The sequence below is a fragment of the Canis lupus genome, chromosome 7 (assembly GCF_003254725.2).
Source record: "Canis lupus dingo isolate Sandy chromosome 7, ASM325472v2, whole genome shotgun sequence".
NCBI lineage: Eukaryota > Metazoa > Chordata > Mammalia > Carnivora > Canidae > Canis > Canis lupus.
The window spans coordinates 23071228-23088842 of NC_064249.1; the positions used below are offsets into that span (position 1 = coordinate 23071228).

General features: G+C 36.0%; 2 protein-coding genes and 1 long non-coding RNA gene across 11 annotated transcripts in view; 1 reads left to right on the forward strand and 2 right to left on the reverse strand.

Annotated features, from left to right (window-relative positions):
• COP1 (COP1 E3 ubiquitin ligase) overlaps nucleotides 1-17615 on the forward strand; it is a 243680-nt gene that overhangs the window by 37142 nt on the left and 188923 nt on the right. For 5 of the 9 annotated variants that reach the window (XM_025430223.3, XM_025430218.3, XM_025430220.3 and 2 more), the window contains exons 4-5: nucleotides 5556-5632; nucleotides 6320-6439. In XM_025430223.3, coding sequence (XP_025286008.3) covers nucleotides 5556-5632; nucleotides 6320-6439 — 197 coding nt within the window. The remainder of the gene's footprint in view (nucleotides 1-5555; nucleotides 5633-6319; nucleotides 6440-17615) is intronic. The other 4 variants (XM_049112214.1, XM_025430222.3, XM_049112216.1 and 1 more) reach the window with 1 other exon arrangement.
• Nucleotides 1113-1583, reverse strand: LOC112648569 (transcription and mRNA export factor ENY2-like). Its single transcript, XM_035718626.2, has one exon. The coding sequence runs from the start codon at nucleotides 1550-1552 to the stop codon at nucleotides 1262-1264; it is 291 nt and encodes a 96-aa protein (XP_035574519.1). The 5' UTR covers nucleotides 1553-1583; the 3' UTR covers nucleotides 1113-1261.
• Nucleotides 17111-17615, reverse strand: part of LOC112648570 (uncharacterized) — a 41071-nt gene continuing 40566 nt past the window's right edge. Inside the window, exon 4 of the long non-coding RNA XR_003129141.3 lies at nucleotides 17111-17264. This is a non-coding gene — a long non-coding RNA (uncharacterized LOC112648570). The remainder of the gene's footprint in view (nucleotides 17265-17615) is intronic.

The window sequence follows — 17615 nt, forward strand, 5'->3', positions numbered from 1 at the left end:
ATAAAATCTTTAAAAAACAATAAAATGATCATCCTCAAATTTTCTTTATAAGTTTAAGTGGTTTTAAAGGATGTAACTTTAGGAGTATTTTAAATCTGGTTATTTAAAAATAAAGCTTTTATCTCTTTTTAAAATGTATCCAGTGGAATCTAAATATCAAAGTGATTTGATATTTATCATTGATTTGAAAATAGACACCTTTCATTAACAATGGGAGATTTTATGCACTCGTTTTCTCTTTGAATTTTTACTTAAATTGCATTATCGTCCACATAATTTTATCCATATATAATGTGTTTTTATGCTTGAAATCCTTATTGATCTATCTGTAATACTATTCTGTAACAGAAATTTATGTAAATAGAAGCTATAGACATAGAAATGTTTTAACTTTTCTAACATTATTAAGCATTTAAAGATCTCAAATTTTTTTTCTGGGTTATTACTGAGTTAGTATGCAATTGATCAAATATTTACAAATTTTATGAAGTATTAGACATAAATTTTTATTGAAAATATGCTGCTTATCAGTTTTGGTGCTTTTCTTGATTAGTTCTAGTACTCCTAGTGGTTATTAGTAGGAGAAGGAATCACTTTCATTGTATTCTTTTAATTATTTGTTCATTTATTTAGGATCCTCAGTTTTTATTTTTATTTATTTTTTTAAAAAGATTTTATTTATTCATGAGAGACACAGAGAGAGAGGCAGAGACACAGGCAGAGGGAGAAGCAGTCTCCATTCCATGCAGGGAGCCTGATGTGGGGCTGGATCCAGGGTCCCCCTGGGCTGAAGGTGGCGCTAAACCGCTGAGCCACCCAGGTTGCCCGGCTCCTCAGTTTTTAAAAAATTGAAATATAATTGAAATACAACATTCTGTAAATTTAAAATTTTTCTTTTTCTTTTTTTAAAAAGATTTTCCTTTTTTAACTGTAAGTCTTCTTGAGAACTTTGTTGATGGAGATTGAAGGAATTTTGTTAACAGTAATCTCAGTTTTCTTTTTGTCTCGTTCTGACTTAAGAAATTAAGAAAAAAGGCATTTATTGATTTATCATCAAAGACAATCTTTTTTTTCCTCTCATTCATGAGATATTTATTAAAATAACACATTTAGGGAAAAAATCAATACAATGTATACATCATTACTGAAAACTGTATACCATCATACAAAAAAGGATTTTATTTTGGGAAATTGATTCCTAATTTATGGCAAGTTTTACTTTCAGAAATAAAACCACAAAACAACACAATCTAATTCAATCTTAAAGGCTGGCATGCTGAGCAAGGAATGTTCTTATTCTTTGTGGGAGCTCCTTCTTTACACTGTCAGGTACCAGGGCTCTGCCTTTTGGTGTGATTTCAGCCACCAAGTCATCAACAGTAACGTGTTCTAGTCCTTTTTCTTTAATTACCTCTTTACAGTGTGCCTTCAACTGGTCCTTCCAGCCACATTCAATTAGTTTAGCTCTCAGCAACTCTTTGAGGCGTTCTCTTTCTCCAGTTTCTATCAACTTTTGGTTAATCGCTGCTCTCAGCTGCTCATCTTTGTTCATCTTGCTAACCACACTCTTCAGCTGCCTGGACCTAGACCCCTCATCAAAGACAATCTTAATGTTCAATTAGTTAACAATGAAATTGTTTCTTTAATTTTAATGAAAGCAAATAATTGGAAGGCAAGCACTCAAAAACGATTTGATTTTCTAGTCATTATAATTACATACTTTTTTTTGTCAACCAAGTACTTTGATTTTTCCTTTCCTGCCCTAAACACTATATATTACAGACCCTTTTCTTACTGAATACCTTCCCCCACCTCTTCTTCTACCTTCCATGGCATTGTTTCAGTCCCCTCTAGGACCCTTGGTCATCCAACACATTCTGTTCTTTCCATCCTACTTGGTCTTGAGAGCTCTGTTTCTTTTACCAGTTACTAGAAGCCTTTTGCAAGATGAAGTCTTACTGTCCCACACCCCTATCCTCATCCCTGCATTTGCTCTCCTTTGTTCCTGCCAAGACTTGCCCTCTAGCTCTCCCTATCCCTTCCTGTGTGAAAGCTCTCTTCAGCTGCCTGCCTTTATCTCTCTTCCTCACTCTCTTTTCTAACTTTCCCTGTCTATATAAAAATTTTGTAAATTGAATTTTATCTCCCTTATGAATGACATTATCCTTTGAAGGGACAATGTGAACGCTAAGTTTAAAATACTTACTTTAAAATACTGAGTTTAAAAAGTAAATACAAAAAAAAAAAAAAGTAAATACAGCATGTAACAACCTTACTACTGGCAGGCAGTGTCCTAAGTGCTTCCTGTAAGCTAACTCATTTCATTTTCAGTCCTATGAGGCAGGTACTGTCAGTAGCATCCTCATTCTTCAGGTGAGGAAACTAAGGCACAGAGAAGTTGGGTTACTTGTATAAAGTTACACAGTCAGTAGTAGTAGAATTGGGATTTGGACCTACGTAGTCTGTCTCATGAGTATATGTGCTTTTTTTTTTTTTAATTTATTTAAAGATAGTTGCTAGAATGGAAGCTTTAGCATTAGAAATGCATTGTTTATTCTTAGCACTGTGGCCAGGATCCAGAGACTTATAATTATGAATATAGAATATCTTTCTTTTTTTTTTTAAAAATTTTTTTTTTTTTTTAATTTTATTTATTTATGATAGTCACATAGAGAGAGAGAGAGAGAGAGAGAGAGGCAGAGACACAGGCAGAGGGAGAAGCAGGCTCCACGCACCGGGAGCCTGACGTGGGATTCGATCCGGGGTCTCCAGGATCGCGCCCTGGGCCAAAGGCAGGCGCCAAACCGCTGCGCCACCCAGGGATCCCTGAATATAGAATATCTTTCAAGTTCAGTGATATATAAGATTTCTCAGTAAAATGCAATGTGGTATACACTTGTATTAAAATTTAAGTCACAGTTTTTATTCAAATGGTTAATTCTGTAACTGAAATATTAAACTCTTATTCATGTACTTCTCTTTATTCCCACTATATTGTTTCAAGCTCTCCTTTCTCTTCCCTGGGTTATATTAGTAACTTTGCTTATGAGATACATACCAGGCTCTTCAGAATCAGGCTTCCATCTATTTTCATTTCTAGCCTTAGTTCATAGCCTGTTAATCATTAACAAAATCACTTTTGACCCCGTGTTTCAGCCATATTGATTTAAAGTCACCTTACCTCTTGGTCTTATATGACTTGAACCCCTCTTTCTTACACTCTTCTCTGAATTCTTTTCCACTTTGTAATGAAGCTCTGTGTGCATGTTATGGCCCAATTCTAATTTTTAGTATATGTGCTGCCGAAGCGAGCACTTATGGCCCAATTCTAATGTCACCTTCTATGTATAGCCTCCTCATTTACACTCTAATTGTTCTTTGTTGTATGTTTTTTGTAAGTCCCCTTCAGTGATAGTACTGATTATCACATAATTACTGCATCATATACATTTGTCTTCTATTCAGAGTTGCTTGAGCTTTAGATTGAGTCTTACTTAGATTGAGTCTTAATTATTTTTGAAGCTTGGATTTCTAATGTGGGTTTAATACTTCTGTGGTTTGGTAAGAAATATTTATAGTTGGATTGTGGTATAGTGGAAAATATTAGATAGTTGGGTTTGTATCCCAACTCTGTTTTGTATTTTATGTCACCATGAGGTAAGTTCCTGATGCTCCCTTTAATAGTCCCTCATTACTAAAATTGGGAGAAGAACCCATAAGATAATGTCTGTAAAGTGCTAGGCTAGTGCTAAACTGGCTTAGTACTACTTTCTTTTCCTTTATTAGATTTTCTGTTGTTTTTGTTTGTTGTTACCAGTTAGTCGTTAAACATAGAAGAAAAGGGGCAGCCCGGGTGGCTCAGCATTTTAGCATCGCCTTTGACCCAGGGTGTGATCCTGGAGTCCCGGGATGGAGTTCCACGTGGGGCTTCCTGCATGGAGCCTGCTTCTCCCTCTGCCTGTGTCTCTGCCTTTCTCTCTCTCTCTCTGTGTCTCTCAAGAATAAATTAAAAAAAAAAAAAAGAAGAAAAGAATTTGTAGAATTGATTAATTTAGTGGTTTGGTGATAGGATCAAGTTCTTTCCATCTTTTTGTTCCTCCATCCCAGCATATGCATTGGTTCTTTGACTAGCTTCCCCCCCCGCCACGCCCCCCCCCCCCCCAAGATTTCAGGATGGCTCTAAGCAGTTCCAGGTATCATCTCTTAATGAAGGGAGGGAAAGAACCTGTGTTTTCTATCCACTTCTTTCTGTGAAAGATAGCATACCCTTCATTGGTTACAACTAGGCCACATGCTTAATCCCATGTCAATTATTGGCAAGAGTATGAATACCTAGATTGGCTTAGGTTAGTCAAGAATCATACCATTTGGCTGAGGTAGAACCTAGCTTTTCTGAAAACGTGGCAGCCTCACAGTTGGAAAATAATTATGTTATTTAAAAAAGAGGGGTGGTGGCTTTGGATAGGTAACTGACAGTATCTACCATGATATATTTTCTAAAGATATTTATTATCTATTTATCTATCAGAAAGAGAGAGAACATGCATAAGCAGGAGAAGTAAATATCTGCCATGATGTTTATAGGAAAGTAACACAAAGAAGAACAAATAAAAATCCTTAGTGTCTACCTTATAGAATCAACCAGGTACATGTGGAGGATGAGACAGTTTCACACAATGAGATTTATCTCCTCCAGATGCTGATAGTATCATCATGGAGATGTGTACGAGAAAGCATGTATTCCAGAGAATTCTTCTTCTTCTTCTTCTTCATCTTTTTTTTTTTTTTTTAAGATTTTATTTATTTATTCATCAGAGACAGAGAGACAGAGACACAGGCAGAGGGAGAAACAGGCTCCACACAGGGAGCCCGATATGGGACTTGATCCTGGGACCCCAGGATCATGCCCTGGCTGAAGGTGGCGCTAAACCGCTGAGCCACCAGGGCTGCCCCAAAGAATTCTTCTTTAATAATAATGATAGTAGGGATCCCTGGGTGGTGCAGCGGTTTGGCGCCTGCCTTTGGCCCAGGGCGCGATCCTGAAGACCCGGGATCGAATCCCACGTCAGGCTCCCGGTGCATGGAGCCTGCTTCTCCCTCTGCCTGTGTCTCTGCCGCTGCGCGCCCCCCCCCCCCCCCCCCGCCCCGTGTGACTATCATAAATAAAAAAAAATTTGAAAAAAATAATGATAGTAATAATAGCAGTTGTAGCAGTAGAGGCTGTGGCAAAATTGTTTTAATTTGAAATAAAGTGAAAACCTAGCATTTTCTTCTTAGCATCCTTTTTTTTTTTAAGATTGATTGATTGATTCATTCATTCATTCATGGGAGACACAGAGAGAGAGAGAGGCAGAGACAGGCAGAGGGACAATCAGGCTCCATGCAGGGAGGCCAAAGGCAGGTACTAAACCCCTAAGCCACCCAGGGATCCCCGTTCTTAGCATCTTTTTAATTTGGAGGCTTTTTAAAGTGAAAATAGAACCCATTTAAGCAGAACAACTAGATGATACATTTAACAATACAAATTATATGTGCTTTTTGTTTTTTCTTTTCAGTGAATGAGCTTATTCTCAAACAGAAGCAAAGATTTGAGGAAAAGAGGTTCAAATTAGACCACTCAGTGAGTAGCACCGTATGTTTCAACTCTTATTACTATTTTTAAATAAATTTCCATTTGTTGTTTTTATTGGTTTAATATTAATTAGATATTAAAGCTTAGTATGTCATTGATTTTTTTTAAAAGAAAATTTAAGGTTTTTCTGTTTTGAACTTTGTTAACTGCATTGTCTAAAATTTAGTGATCATCTTTTGAGAGGTCTTTCAGGATCACATTGAGTCAGAGATGGCTTGAGATACATGACATTTGGAGAATTATATAGCAGGGTGGAGCTGTGGTTGGTAATTTGGAAAAACTGTTGGAAGATTCTTAATTTAAGAGAATAAAAAAAAAATCAGAGATTGTTGAGGGAGGTGAGCCTAAATGAATACTTTACCAAGTACAAAGTTGAAAGTATGGCTAGACAGATAATGAAAATCCAGGCACTTGGTTTGAAGGGAATTACACCTTTAGATGTGCTCACTTAACATTTGTCATGAATATGCCTTCTGTATCTGTTATCTAGATTGGTTTAAGGGAGAAATAGTGTTTAATTTATAATTAGAAGGCAGTGGGGAACCACTGGTGGGAAGGAGTAGGTTAGAATATTATAGCATGTTTTTGGTATCTATGTAGTAAACATTAGGAAGTAGTAATTAAACATGTATTTTAAGCACTCTAAAACAATTTTCTTAGGAAGTTACTGTGTTTCTTCATTTTTAGAATGGCCACAGGTGGCAAATATTACAGGATTTGTTGGGAACTGACCAAGATAACCTTGATTTGGCCAATGTCAACCTCATGTTGGAATTACTAGTGCAGAAGAAGAAACAACTGGAAGCAGTAAGTGGCAGTTGAATTTTAGAACATTTTAAGTGATGTTCTTTATTGCATTGAAAAAGATGTAGAAATATTTTAAAATAATAGGGTAGTGTCTGTCACTCAGTACATCCAGTTTTATTCAGTAAGAAAACATGAGGAAGGTATCACTTCTAACAGATTTCCCTTTTCAAATAAAAGGAAAGACAAATTTCTTTCTTATTCTGTTTTGTTTGTTTTTTAAAGATTTACTTATTTGTTTATTCATGAGAGACACAGACTGAGAGAGAGAGGCAAAGACATAGGCAGAGGGAGAAGCAGGCTCCTCGCAGGGAGCCTGATGCAGGACTCAATCCTGGATCCCGGGATCATGATCTGAGCCAAAGGCAGGCGCCCAACCGCTGAGCCACCCAGGCATTCCGGAAAGACAAATTTCTTATAAGTTACTTGCAGTGGCCAGTTTATATTAAGAAAGACTGAGTGATAAGAAAGATCATGAGAAAATACAATTTCACTTTAATATGGAACAATTGTATTCGTCACTTTTCTTCTTCTTCTTTTTTTTTTTTTTAAAGATTTTATTTATTCATGAGGGACAGAGAGAGAGAGAGAGAGAGAGAGAGGCAGAGACACAGGCAGAGGGAGAAGCAGGTTCCATGCAAGGAGCCTGATGTGGGACTCGATCCCGGGTCTCCAGGATCATGCCCTAGGCTGAAGGCAGGCGCCCAACCGCTGAGCCACCCAGGGATCCCCTTGGTCACTTTTCTTATAATGAATACATTCCTTGCCATATCTTCCCTTATTCATGCACTCATAAGATTTGGAAGAGTAAATAGAGATTATTTTTATCTATATAAAATCCTTTTAGCAGGTGTCCATTGTTGGCAGCTGTAGCATATGACTTAAATAAATGCTTTTAGAAAGGTAGGAACTGGAACTAAACATATCTTGTTTTATGTAATGAAATGTAAATAAATATAAAATTGCATTTATTTCATGTAAATAAATATAAACAGTGTAAAATGAATTTTCCATATATTAGTCAGGAATTGAATATGATCATTAGTAGCAATTCACACCTTAGCATCAGCAAATACCCTCCTGATCTAGCTTAAACAAAAAGAGGTTATTTATTGATAGGATAAGGAAGTGAGTAGCTGACATACATGAAAATGAAGAGTTTAAAACCAAATATTGGGAAGATTGGAACCGTAGCCAGCTTTTCTGGAGAGTATAAGGAAATGAGATCAGGCACTTGAATGTTGTTGGATCTTTCTTTGGTGCTTCTCATGTCTGTTTTTTTGGAACATGTCTCATTTTCTTTTCTCAGATCATTATAATGTGAGTAGTGTAGTCATTTGCCCTTCATTTATGTTTATGGTTTTTGATAGAAGAAAAGGGACTTTTCAATTTCAGTTTAAAAACATTCTGTGGATGGTTTATTAATATAGCTTAGATCTAGATTCCATCTGATAGAATGGGAATCTATTAGTAGGAGAAGGGAGTAGTTGAGGTTGTGCTTCCTAAAATGATTCTCCCATTCTGGGAGTGGAGCACAGTTGGAGGGAATTTGTCCTATATTTTTGGGGGAGAGGGGGTTTATCTTTTACTTCTTCTTATTCTTCTTCTTTTTTTTTTTTTTTTAAGATTTTATTTATTTGAGAGAGAGAGAGAGAGAGGCAGAGGAACAGGCAGATGGAGAACCCGGGTCAGGATCAAGTCCTGGGCTGAAGGCGGCGCTACACCGCTGAGCCACCCAGGCTTGCCCTACTTATTTTTTCTTTCAGTTTTATTGAGATATAATTGACCTAAAGTACTGTATAAGCTTAAGGTATACAGCATAATGACTTGATATACATGTATTATGCAGTAATTACTGCAGTAATTTTATTTTATTTTTTGAAGATTTTATTTATTTTTTCATGAGAGAGACATACAGAGAGAGAGGCAGAGACATAGGCAGAGGGAGAAGCAGGCTCCATGCAGGGAGCCCAATGTGGGACTCGATCCCAGATCTCTAGGATCATGCCCCGGGCTGAGCCACCCGGGCTGCGCTACTGCAGTAATTTTAGTTAACATCCATCATCTCTTATAGATAAAAGAAAAAAATATATTTTTCCTTGCATTGAAAAATATAAGGACTTATTCCTTTTTTTTTTTTAAGATTTTATTTATTTATTCACGAGAGACACAGAGAGAGAGAGAGATATAGACACAGGCATAGGGAGAAAGCAGGCTCCATACAGGGAGCCTGACATGAGACTCCATCCCGGGTCTCTAGGATCACACTCTAAGCTGAAGGCGGTGCTAAACCACTCAGCCACCCAGGCTGCCCAGGATTTACTCTTTAAAAAAAAAAAAAAAAAGATTTATTTATTCATTCATTCAGAGAGAGCGAAGAGAGAGGCAGAGACACAGGCGGAGGGAGAAGCAGGCTCCATGCAGGAAGCCTGATGTGGGACTTGATCCCGGGTCCCCAGGATCACACCCCAGGCTGCAGGTGGTGCTAAACCGCTGTGCCACCGGGGCTGCCCCAGGATTTACTCTTTTAGCAACTTTCAGATATACAATGTAGTGTTAACTTTAGTCATTATGTTTTACATTACATCCTCCATACTACTTATGATATACCTGGAAGTTTGTGCCTTTTGACCACCTTCATCTAATTTCTCCAACCGCCTGTTTCTAGTTACTATAGATATGATCTGTATGAGTTTGGTATGTTTTGTTTTGTTTTAAGGTTCCACATGTAAGTGAGATCAGTTATAGTACTTTTTTTTCTCTGTCTGACTTATTTTACTTTAGCAAAGTGTCCTCAAGGTCCATACATTTGTTGCAAATGGCAAGATTTTCTTTATTCTTATGGCTGAACAGTATTTCATTGTCTCTTCAGCGTGGTGATTCAGTTTTTTTTGATAAATACTGAGAAGTAGGATTGCCAGATAATACGGTCTTTCTATTTTCAAATTTTTAAAAGAAAAAGTAGGCTCCATGGGTGTGGAACCCAATGTGGGGCTTGAACTCAGGACCCTGAGATCAAGACCTGAGATAAGATCAAGACTTGGAGGCTTAACTGAGTGAGCCACTCAGATGCTCAGTTTTTTTTTTTTTTTTTTTTTTTTTAAAGCCAAAACGCACCTGGGTGGCTCAGTTAGGCATCTGAGGACTCTTTTTTTTTAAGATTTATTTATTTATTTATTCATGAGAGACACACAGAGAGGTAGAGACACAGGCATAGGCAGAAGCAGACTCTGGGATCATGCCCTGAGCCAAAGGCAGACGCTCAAGTGCTAAACCACCCAGGCGTGTCCCAGCATCTGACTCTTGATTTCAGCTTGGGTCATGATCTTGGGGTTTGTGAGATTGAGCCCCATGTTCAGCTCTGCACTCAGATGGGAATCTGCTTGGGGTTCTCTCCCTCTGCCCCTTAGGTGCCCCGAAGATTTTTAGCTTAATGTAGTCCCACTTGTCTTTTATTTTGTTGCTTGTGCTTTAGATGTTAAAGAATCGTTGTCAAGACTCTCCTATGGTTTAAAGCATAGTTTTCTTTTTTTTTCATATAAATATTTTCATATAGTGATAAATGATATAAAGACTTCTATGATAGGTTGAAAACATGCAGTTACCTTGTTACCTTAATGCTATGTAAATGAGAGTAAAGGGATGTTAAGGGTTGCCTGCGTGGCTCAGGGGTTGAGCGTCTGCCTTTGGCTCAGAGCGTGATTCTGGGGTCCTGGGATGGAGCCGTACGTTGGGCTCCCTGCAAGGGGCCTGTTTCTCCCTTTGCGGATGTCTCTGTCTCTCTTTGTGTCTCTCATGAATGAATAAGTAAAATCTTAAAAAAAATTAAATCTTAAAAGAAAAAGTTTACATAAAAAGCGTGTCTGGGTGGCTCAGTTGAGCATTTAGATCTTGATTTCAGCTTGGGTCGTGATCTCGAGGTTGTGAGATCACGCTCAGCATTGGGCTCTGTGCCAGGCATGGACCCTGCTTAGGATTCTCTCCCTCTGCCACTTGTGTGCTCCTGTGAGTGCTTGATCACTCTCTCTCTTTCTCTCTCAAATGGATAAATAAATAAATAAATAAAATTTAAAAATGGAAAGATGTTTATATAAAAAGCTTCCTATTGTAGTTATCCTTTTGACATAAGCCTTTGTTTACATTTTGATGTTTGTGTTGGTAAATATATAGATCTAGTTTGTTTTAACTAATGTATGATAATCCATTGCATAAACATATCTATTCCCTTATAATGGACATTTATGTTCTTCCTAATTCTTAGCTGTGCCTATGCTGCATTTAATGTTGTTATACATGTCTCCTTGTGCTCTTGCATATACACTTAGTGATTTAAGGAATGCAGTTACTGTTTATAGAGTTTACATGCACATTTTAACTTATCAGATATTGCTAGATTGTACTTTTGTGGGTTTGTACTATATGCACACCTGGTATTTTCTCTTATAATTACTGCCGATCTGATAGTTGTTTGATGGTTGTGTGTGTGTGTGTGTGTGTGTGTGTGTGTGTGTTGGGTATTGCTACTTTGCCAAATATTTTGGTAATTGAATTCTAGTTGAATTGCATTGTGGTCAGACAGTACGATTTATGTGATTTTAGATTGGGTATTTTTCTTGATCCCATTTTATTTGGTTTGTGGGTTTATCATAGATAAGTTTTTGCTTTTTTCCTTAATGGATGCTTTTGGGTTTTTAATATAATTTACATTGTATCTTCAAGTAATATCCTTATCTGTATTATAGGAATCTTAAAATAATATACTTCCATTTCCTCTCTCCTGGTCTTCGTACTATATTTTGTCATATATTTTATTTTTGTATATATTATAAACCCCACAGTCAGTTATTAATTTTGGCTTAAACAGTAAATCATGTTTTATATTCATTTTTAAAAAGTCTTGTATTATCTGTATATTTACCATTTCTAGTGCACTTTTGTTTTCCATTCATTCTTTCGAATTCTATCTGTAATTTTCCTTTTGTCTGAAGGACAACCGTTATCATTTCTTTAGTGCAGATCTGCTGGTGATGAATTCTTTTACCTTTTGTATTTGAGAAAGTTATTTATTCTTTGTGTTTGAAAGGCACTTCCAAATAAGTAAAGAATTCTAGATTTATGTTTTAAAAATATTTTAAAGATACTACTTTATTTATGGTCTTATATCTTGCCTTGTTTCAGATTAGAAGTCTGCTGTCGTTTTCTTGTCCTAGTGTGTTCCTGTTTAGTATGTTCTTTATGTTGGCTTAAGCCTTTTGATTTTGACATACATTGGTTACATACCTTCCCCTCATTATTCCGTTTTGGGGATTTTTGAGATTCTTGGATCTGTGAGTTTATATGATTTGGAAAATTTTTAGTCATTGTTTCTTCCACTATGAGAACCTCACTTAACCATCTATTAGGCTGGTTGAAGTTACTCCATAGCTCACTGATAAATAGTTCTGTTAATTTATCTTTTTGATTTCTCCCCTATATAGTTCATTTTGGATAGTTTCTATTTCTACTTTCAAGTTCACTAATCATTTCTATCTGTTCTTAACATGTTTATGCTATCCTCTAACTTCTAGAACATATATGTAGTTACAACTCTTTGAATATCTTTGTTTACTAATTTTGTTGTTGTCATTTCTATATCTGTTGTCATTGATTGACTTTCCACCTTATTATGGAATGCATTTGCCTTTTTACTTGCATACTTATTAATTTTTTGATTGGATGCCAGAAATTGTAAATTTACTTTGTTTAGTGCTGGTATTTTTGTATTCCTTTATACATTGTTGAGCTTTGTTCTGGCACATAGTTGAGTTACTTGGAAATAGTTCTATTCTCTTGAATCTTTTTTTTTAAGCTTTAATAAAGTGGGGCCAGAGGAAAGTTTTATATAGGCTAATTTTGCCCCACTACTGAAGCAATCTTTTTGAGTATTCAGCCTGATGCCTGTGTAAGGTTTTTCCGACCTGGTTCCTGGGAAACTATAATATTCTGATCCTTTTCCTGAGGATTATTGTTTCATGTAACTGGTTTGCTGTTCTGTTCTAAGGTAGGAGTGTGATTTCTGTCTTTCTCACTGTATTTTAGTTAGATGTGTAAGTTCATTATGTATGGTTTTGGTCCATTATGGCTCAGTATATGATTTTTTTTGGTTACATGTTCACTTGCATTTGCAAACAGTGTATTATTTGTTGTAGTGCTTTATAAATGGTGATTGTGTAGCATTTAATATTATTTAAATCTTTTTTCTCCTTGCACTACCAATTACTGATATGAGTGTATTAAAAATATAGTTTTGTCTGTTTCTCATTAATTCTTGTGATTTGCTTAATGTATTTTGAAGCCTGTTATTTGGTATATTCATGTTTAGAATTGTTATGTCTTTTGGACATACTATCCCCTTTAACATTTTCTGGAAATATTTTTGTTCTGAAGCAGGGGAGCAGCAGAGGGAGAGGCATGTTCCTCACCAAGCAGGGAGCTGAAAGTGGGGCTCTATGCCAGGACCCTGGGATTATGACCTGAGCCAAAGGTAGATGCTTAACTGACTGAGCCACCTAGGTGCCCCGTCTTTTATATTTTTTGATATTATTAAAGCCCCAGTAGCTAGTTATGATTAGAGTTTCTGTGGCATATCCTTGTTTTTTTTTAAAGATATTTATTTATTGATTGATTGATTGATTGATGAGAGAGAGAGAGAGAGAGAGAGAGAGAGAATATGAATGAATGAGGTAAGGGGCAGAGGAAGAAGTAGACTCCCTGCTGAGCAAGGAGCCTGATGGATGATGTGTGGCTCCATCCCAGGACTCCAGGATCATGACCTGAGCCAAAGGCAGATGTTTAACTAACTGAGCCTCCTAGGCACCTTTCCTTCTTTGTTTTATTTTTGTTTTTTTTTTTACTTTATGCCATCATTGTCTTCATGTTTTAAAAATTTGTCTTTTAATAGTGTGTACTTGAGTTTCTTTTCTTTCTCTCCTTTTATTTTTTTTTTTTTAAGATTTTATTTATTTATTCATGAGAGACCAGAGAGAGGCAGAGACCTAGGCAGAGGGAAAAGCAGGGAAGCAGGGTCCCTGCAAGGAGTCCGATGTGGGACTCCATCCCTGGACAGAAGTGTCCAAAGGCAGACACTCAACCGCTGAACCACCCAGGTGCCTCAAGTTGTTGTTGTTGTTGTTTTAAACACTATAACTCATTTAATTCAAGTCCTTAAGTTCATTTTAATATAATGTAACTATTGATATGGTCAGGTTTGGGGTCTGCCACTTTGGTATTTTCTATTTTTCCATATATTCTCTATTTTGTATTCCTCTTTTCTTGCCTTTCTTAGAGATCAAGTTTCTAGGATTTTCCATTTTAGTATTACATTTTATCTTCTCTTTTTTCACATTCTCTTAAAATTGTATTTCTATTAGTTTCTCTAAAGATTATAAAGTACTTTTTATAATCAACCTTCAGTTTAGAGTATGCCACTTCAGAGATAATGTATTCATAGTCAACCGTTAACATATACCATTTTATGGAAAATGTAAAAGCTCACAACAATTCAATTTACCAAAATTCTACTTTTGTGATTAATTGTTTATAAGCCCTACTAAATAGTTTTCTGCTTTAAATAGTAGCCTTTTGAAAATTTGATCCAAAACTACCCCCACAAAAATAGAAATCCAATATTTACCCTTTCAGAAGTTTTCATTTTTTCTTGCCTATCTAAGCTGCCACATCTGGCTCATTTCTTTTTTGTCAGTATAACTTTCTTTACTATTTCTTGGAGAGCTGATAGTTTTGTTTTCTGTGGAAGTCTAGGGTTTTTTTTTTTTTTTTTTCCTTTATTCCTTTTTAGTACTTTAAAGGTATGTTTTCATTGTCCCCTGGCTTCTTTGTTTTTGATGAGAGAGGGAGAGAGAGAGGCAGAGACATAGGCAGAGGGAGAAGCAGGCTCCATGCATGGAGCCTGACCTGGGACTCGATCCCAGGTCTCCAGGATCACGCCCTGGGCTGAAGGCGGCGCTAAACCACTGAGCCACTTGGGCTGTCCTAATGTTTTAAAGTCCTTTTTGCCCATTCCAGAATTTGTATCATCTGTGAATTTCATTCTTTTGCCTTTTTCTTTTTGACTTTCTACCTTCTTTACATGTCTTCTAATTTTTTAAATTGTAACTTTGACATTCTATATTCAAGAGTGGTATAGAGACTACGGTAGTTAAAACTATTCTCCTGAAAGGTCTTGCCTTTTCCATCGTCAGGGAGCAAAGAGTAAGAGATTGATCTCTCTTCGGTTTAATCAGAAATTTAGCTGAGTTGGGGTTCAGTTGTAGCTTTAGTTTCAGTCCGTTGACTTTAAAGTATATAATTGACTTGAACAACATGGGTTTGAATTGTGAAGGTCCACTTATACACAGGTTTTTAAAAATAGATACTATAAATATATTTTTGATGTGATTTTTAATTTTTAAAAAAAGATTTATTAATTTATTTGAGAGAGAGAGTAACAGCGCATGAAAGAGCATGAGGTGGGGAGAGGCAGAGGGAGAGCCTGACACAGGGCTCTGTCCCAGGACTCTGAGATGATGACCTGAACCGAAGTCAGGTACTTAACCTGACCTAGCCACCCAGGTGCTTCTCCTTGTGATTTTTTATTTACTTATTTTTTGGGAAAGATTTTATTTAATTAGAGACACAGAGAGACAGAGACAAAGGCAGAGGGAGAAGCAGGCTCCATTCAGGGAGCCCAATGTGGGACTTGATCCTGGCACTCCTAAGTCAAAGGCAGATTGCCAAATGCTGAGCCACTCAGGCGTCCCTCCTTGTGATTTTTTTAAAATAACTTTTTACTGTCTCTAGCTTACTTTATTGTAAGAATACAGTGTACAATACATATACAAACTGCATTAATGGACTTCGTTATTAGTAAGGCTTTTGGTCAACAGTAGGCTATTAGTTTTTGGAGGGTTAAAAGTTACACATATATTTTGGACTGTGCTGGGGGTAGATGTCCCCAATTCCTATACTATTTAAGGGTCAACTATAGTATTTTACTTTTTAGTTTATCCCTTTTTTATTGTTACTCTGGGAGTAACCTTTTACATTTTAATCTGAAAGGTATTGGTCACTATTTTTATTAACTTAAATATTTTGTATTGTGAATGTGTCTGTATGCTATTAGTTTTTTGAAATTTTAGGTGCTTATTCTGTATACTATTTATATTGTCACTTTTTATAAATATTTCTCTTATATTTTGAAGCACATGTTTCTGAAATTGTTTCAGGGATTCATTTATGTTATTTACACTTAATTATTAATTGGGTGTTTGTATCTTCTGTTTAACAATTTTTATTAAAAAATTTTCAAATTTAAAACCTTTCCAGTGCAGAGAGGTATATTAATTTACTAATATGATTATGGATTTAAATTTTTATCTTCTGTGTGTCAGTTTTTGGTTCATAATCTTTATTTTGTTCAACACAAAGAACTGGAAACTACTTGTAAAAAGATTTGTTATTTAGTCTTTATTTAGAGTAATTACTGTTTAAAAGATTTGTCATTTTTTATTTTATAGTATTTATTTATTTATTGGAGAAAGAGAGTGATTATGTGAGTTGGTGGAAGGGCAGAGGGAGAGAATCTCAAGCAGACTTCCCACTGAGTTCAGAGCCCAGTGAAGGCCTCATCTCACAACCACAAGATCATGACCTGAGCTAAAATCACAAATTGGATACTTAACTGAGTCACTCAGTTGCCACAAGATTTTTATTTTTTTAAAGATTTTATTTATTTATTCATGAGAGACACAGGGATAGGTATAGAGAGAAGCAGGATTTATTCAGGACTCAATCCCATGGCCCCTGGATCATGACCTGAGCCAAAGGCAGACATTCTTAATCACTGAGCCACCTGGTGCCCCAAGATTTGCTATTTTATAAAAAGATTTGTTATCTAGTCTTAAAGTAATTAGCTTTTTTAAAAATAGCAATATCTTATATTTCTTTATTTTGCTGTACCAGAGACTTTCATACCCCAGATATTGTATCAAGGTAAATTTCAGGGAGGGTAAAAGATATATCTTTCCTTCACCTACCACCTATTTTTAAACTCCATTAAAGAATAGAAAGAAATTTTCAAAGAAGAGGTTGGAATTTAGAAATGGAATGATGTCTGATGAACAGATCAGTTTTACAAGATGAATATTGGAGGTTGAGAATTTGGGAATTAATTCCCTTAAAACCATTTGTCCACATATGCTTTCAGATATCTACATGTATCCTCAGCTGTTGAAGGCTGTTATAGCTAGTCATTATACCAGATGTGCATATCCTTTAGAATTTTTTGGACAACTTTAAGGAAACAATATATTGATAGAGAAAAATGATCAAATAATAGTAACGTTTGTGTAGTACGGCAACTTGACTCTCATTTGTGACATTTTACCTGCTTGTTTCATAGAGAAAAAAATCTGAAGCCTGGTAGGGGAGACATTCATAAGATTTTACAGGGTTTTTAGGTTAGAATCCCAGAACTTTTGACTTCCTGACACACCTGGAAAGTTTTTCCTTGTCTTCTGTTTTTTTCCCCCTGCACCCTTTTCCTTTTCCTTCTTTTGAAAAACAAAATCTAAGTAAAGTAACTACAAATTCAAACAATCTTACAACATTTATAGCAAAAATTCAGCAGTCCTCAGCTACATTATTACTCCTTATCCTTAATATTAACTCCTAGAAGCAGTCTTTTCAACTTTTGTTTTTACTTCTTATTCCTAAATACCATACCTGTATTATTCTAGTTGGAAAAATTTATTCAAGGAAGCATTTCTTCCTCAAAATTCCAGTTGCCCTCCTGTTGAGAAATTACTTAGAGTTAACTGTTCTTGGGAAGATGCACTAATGGTATCTAAGCTCATAAGGCCTATATTATTCATTTATAATGAAATAATATAAAGGCAAGTTAGACTACATCTTTTCATAGGTCTGGCAAGTGTATTTTTTACGCAGTTGAAAGGTTATCCCGAAGCTGGTATCAGAAGGGTATGGAATTGGGATATGAAGAGTTAATTGCAGAATTTACATGTTTAAGTATATTGGGCTGTCACCACAACATTGCTTCTGTTTTCATAGTGGAGATGTGATTTTTGGTTAGAAAAATTAATTGCAGAAAAGATTAGAAAAATATAGAAAACCAGTGCTTAAG

Excerpts from the sequence above, each read along its gene's own strand:
- LOC112648569 (XM_035718626.2), bottom strand. The coding sequence starts at position 1,552 with ATGAACAAAGATGAGCAGCTGAGAGCAGCGATTAACCAAAAGTTGATA.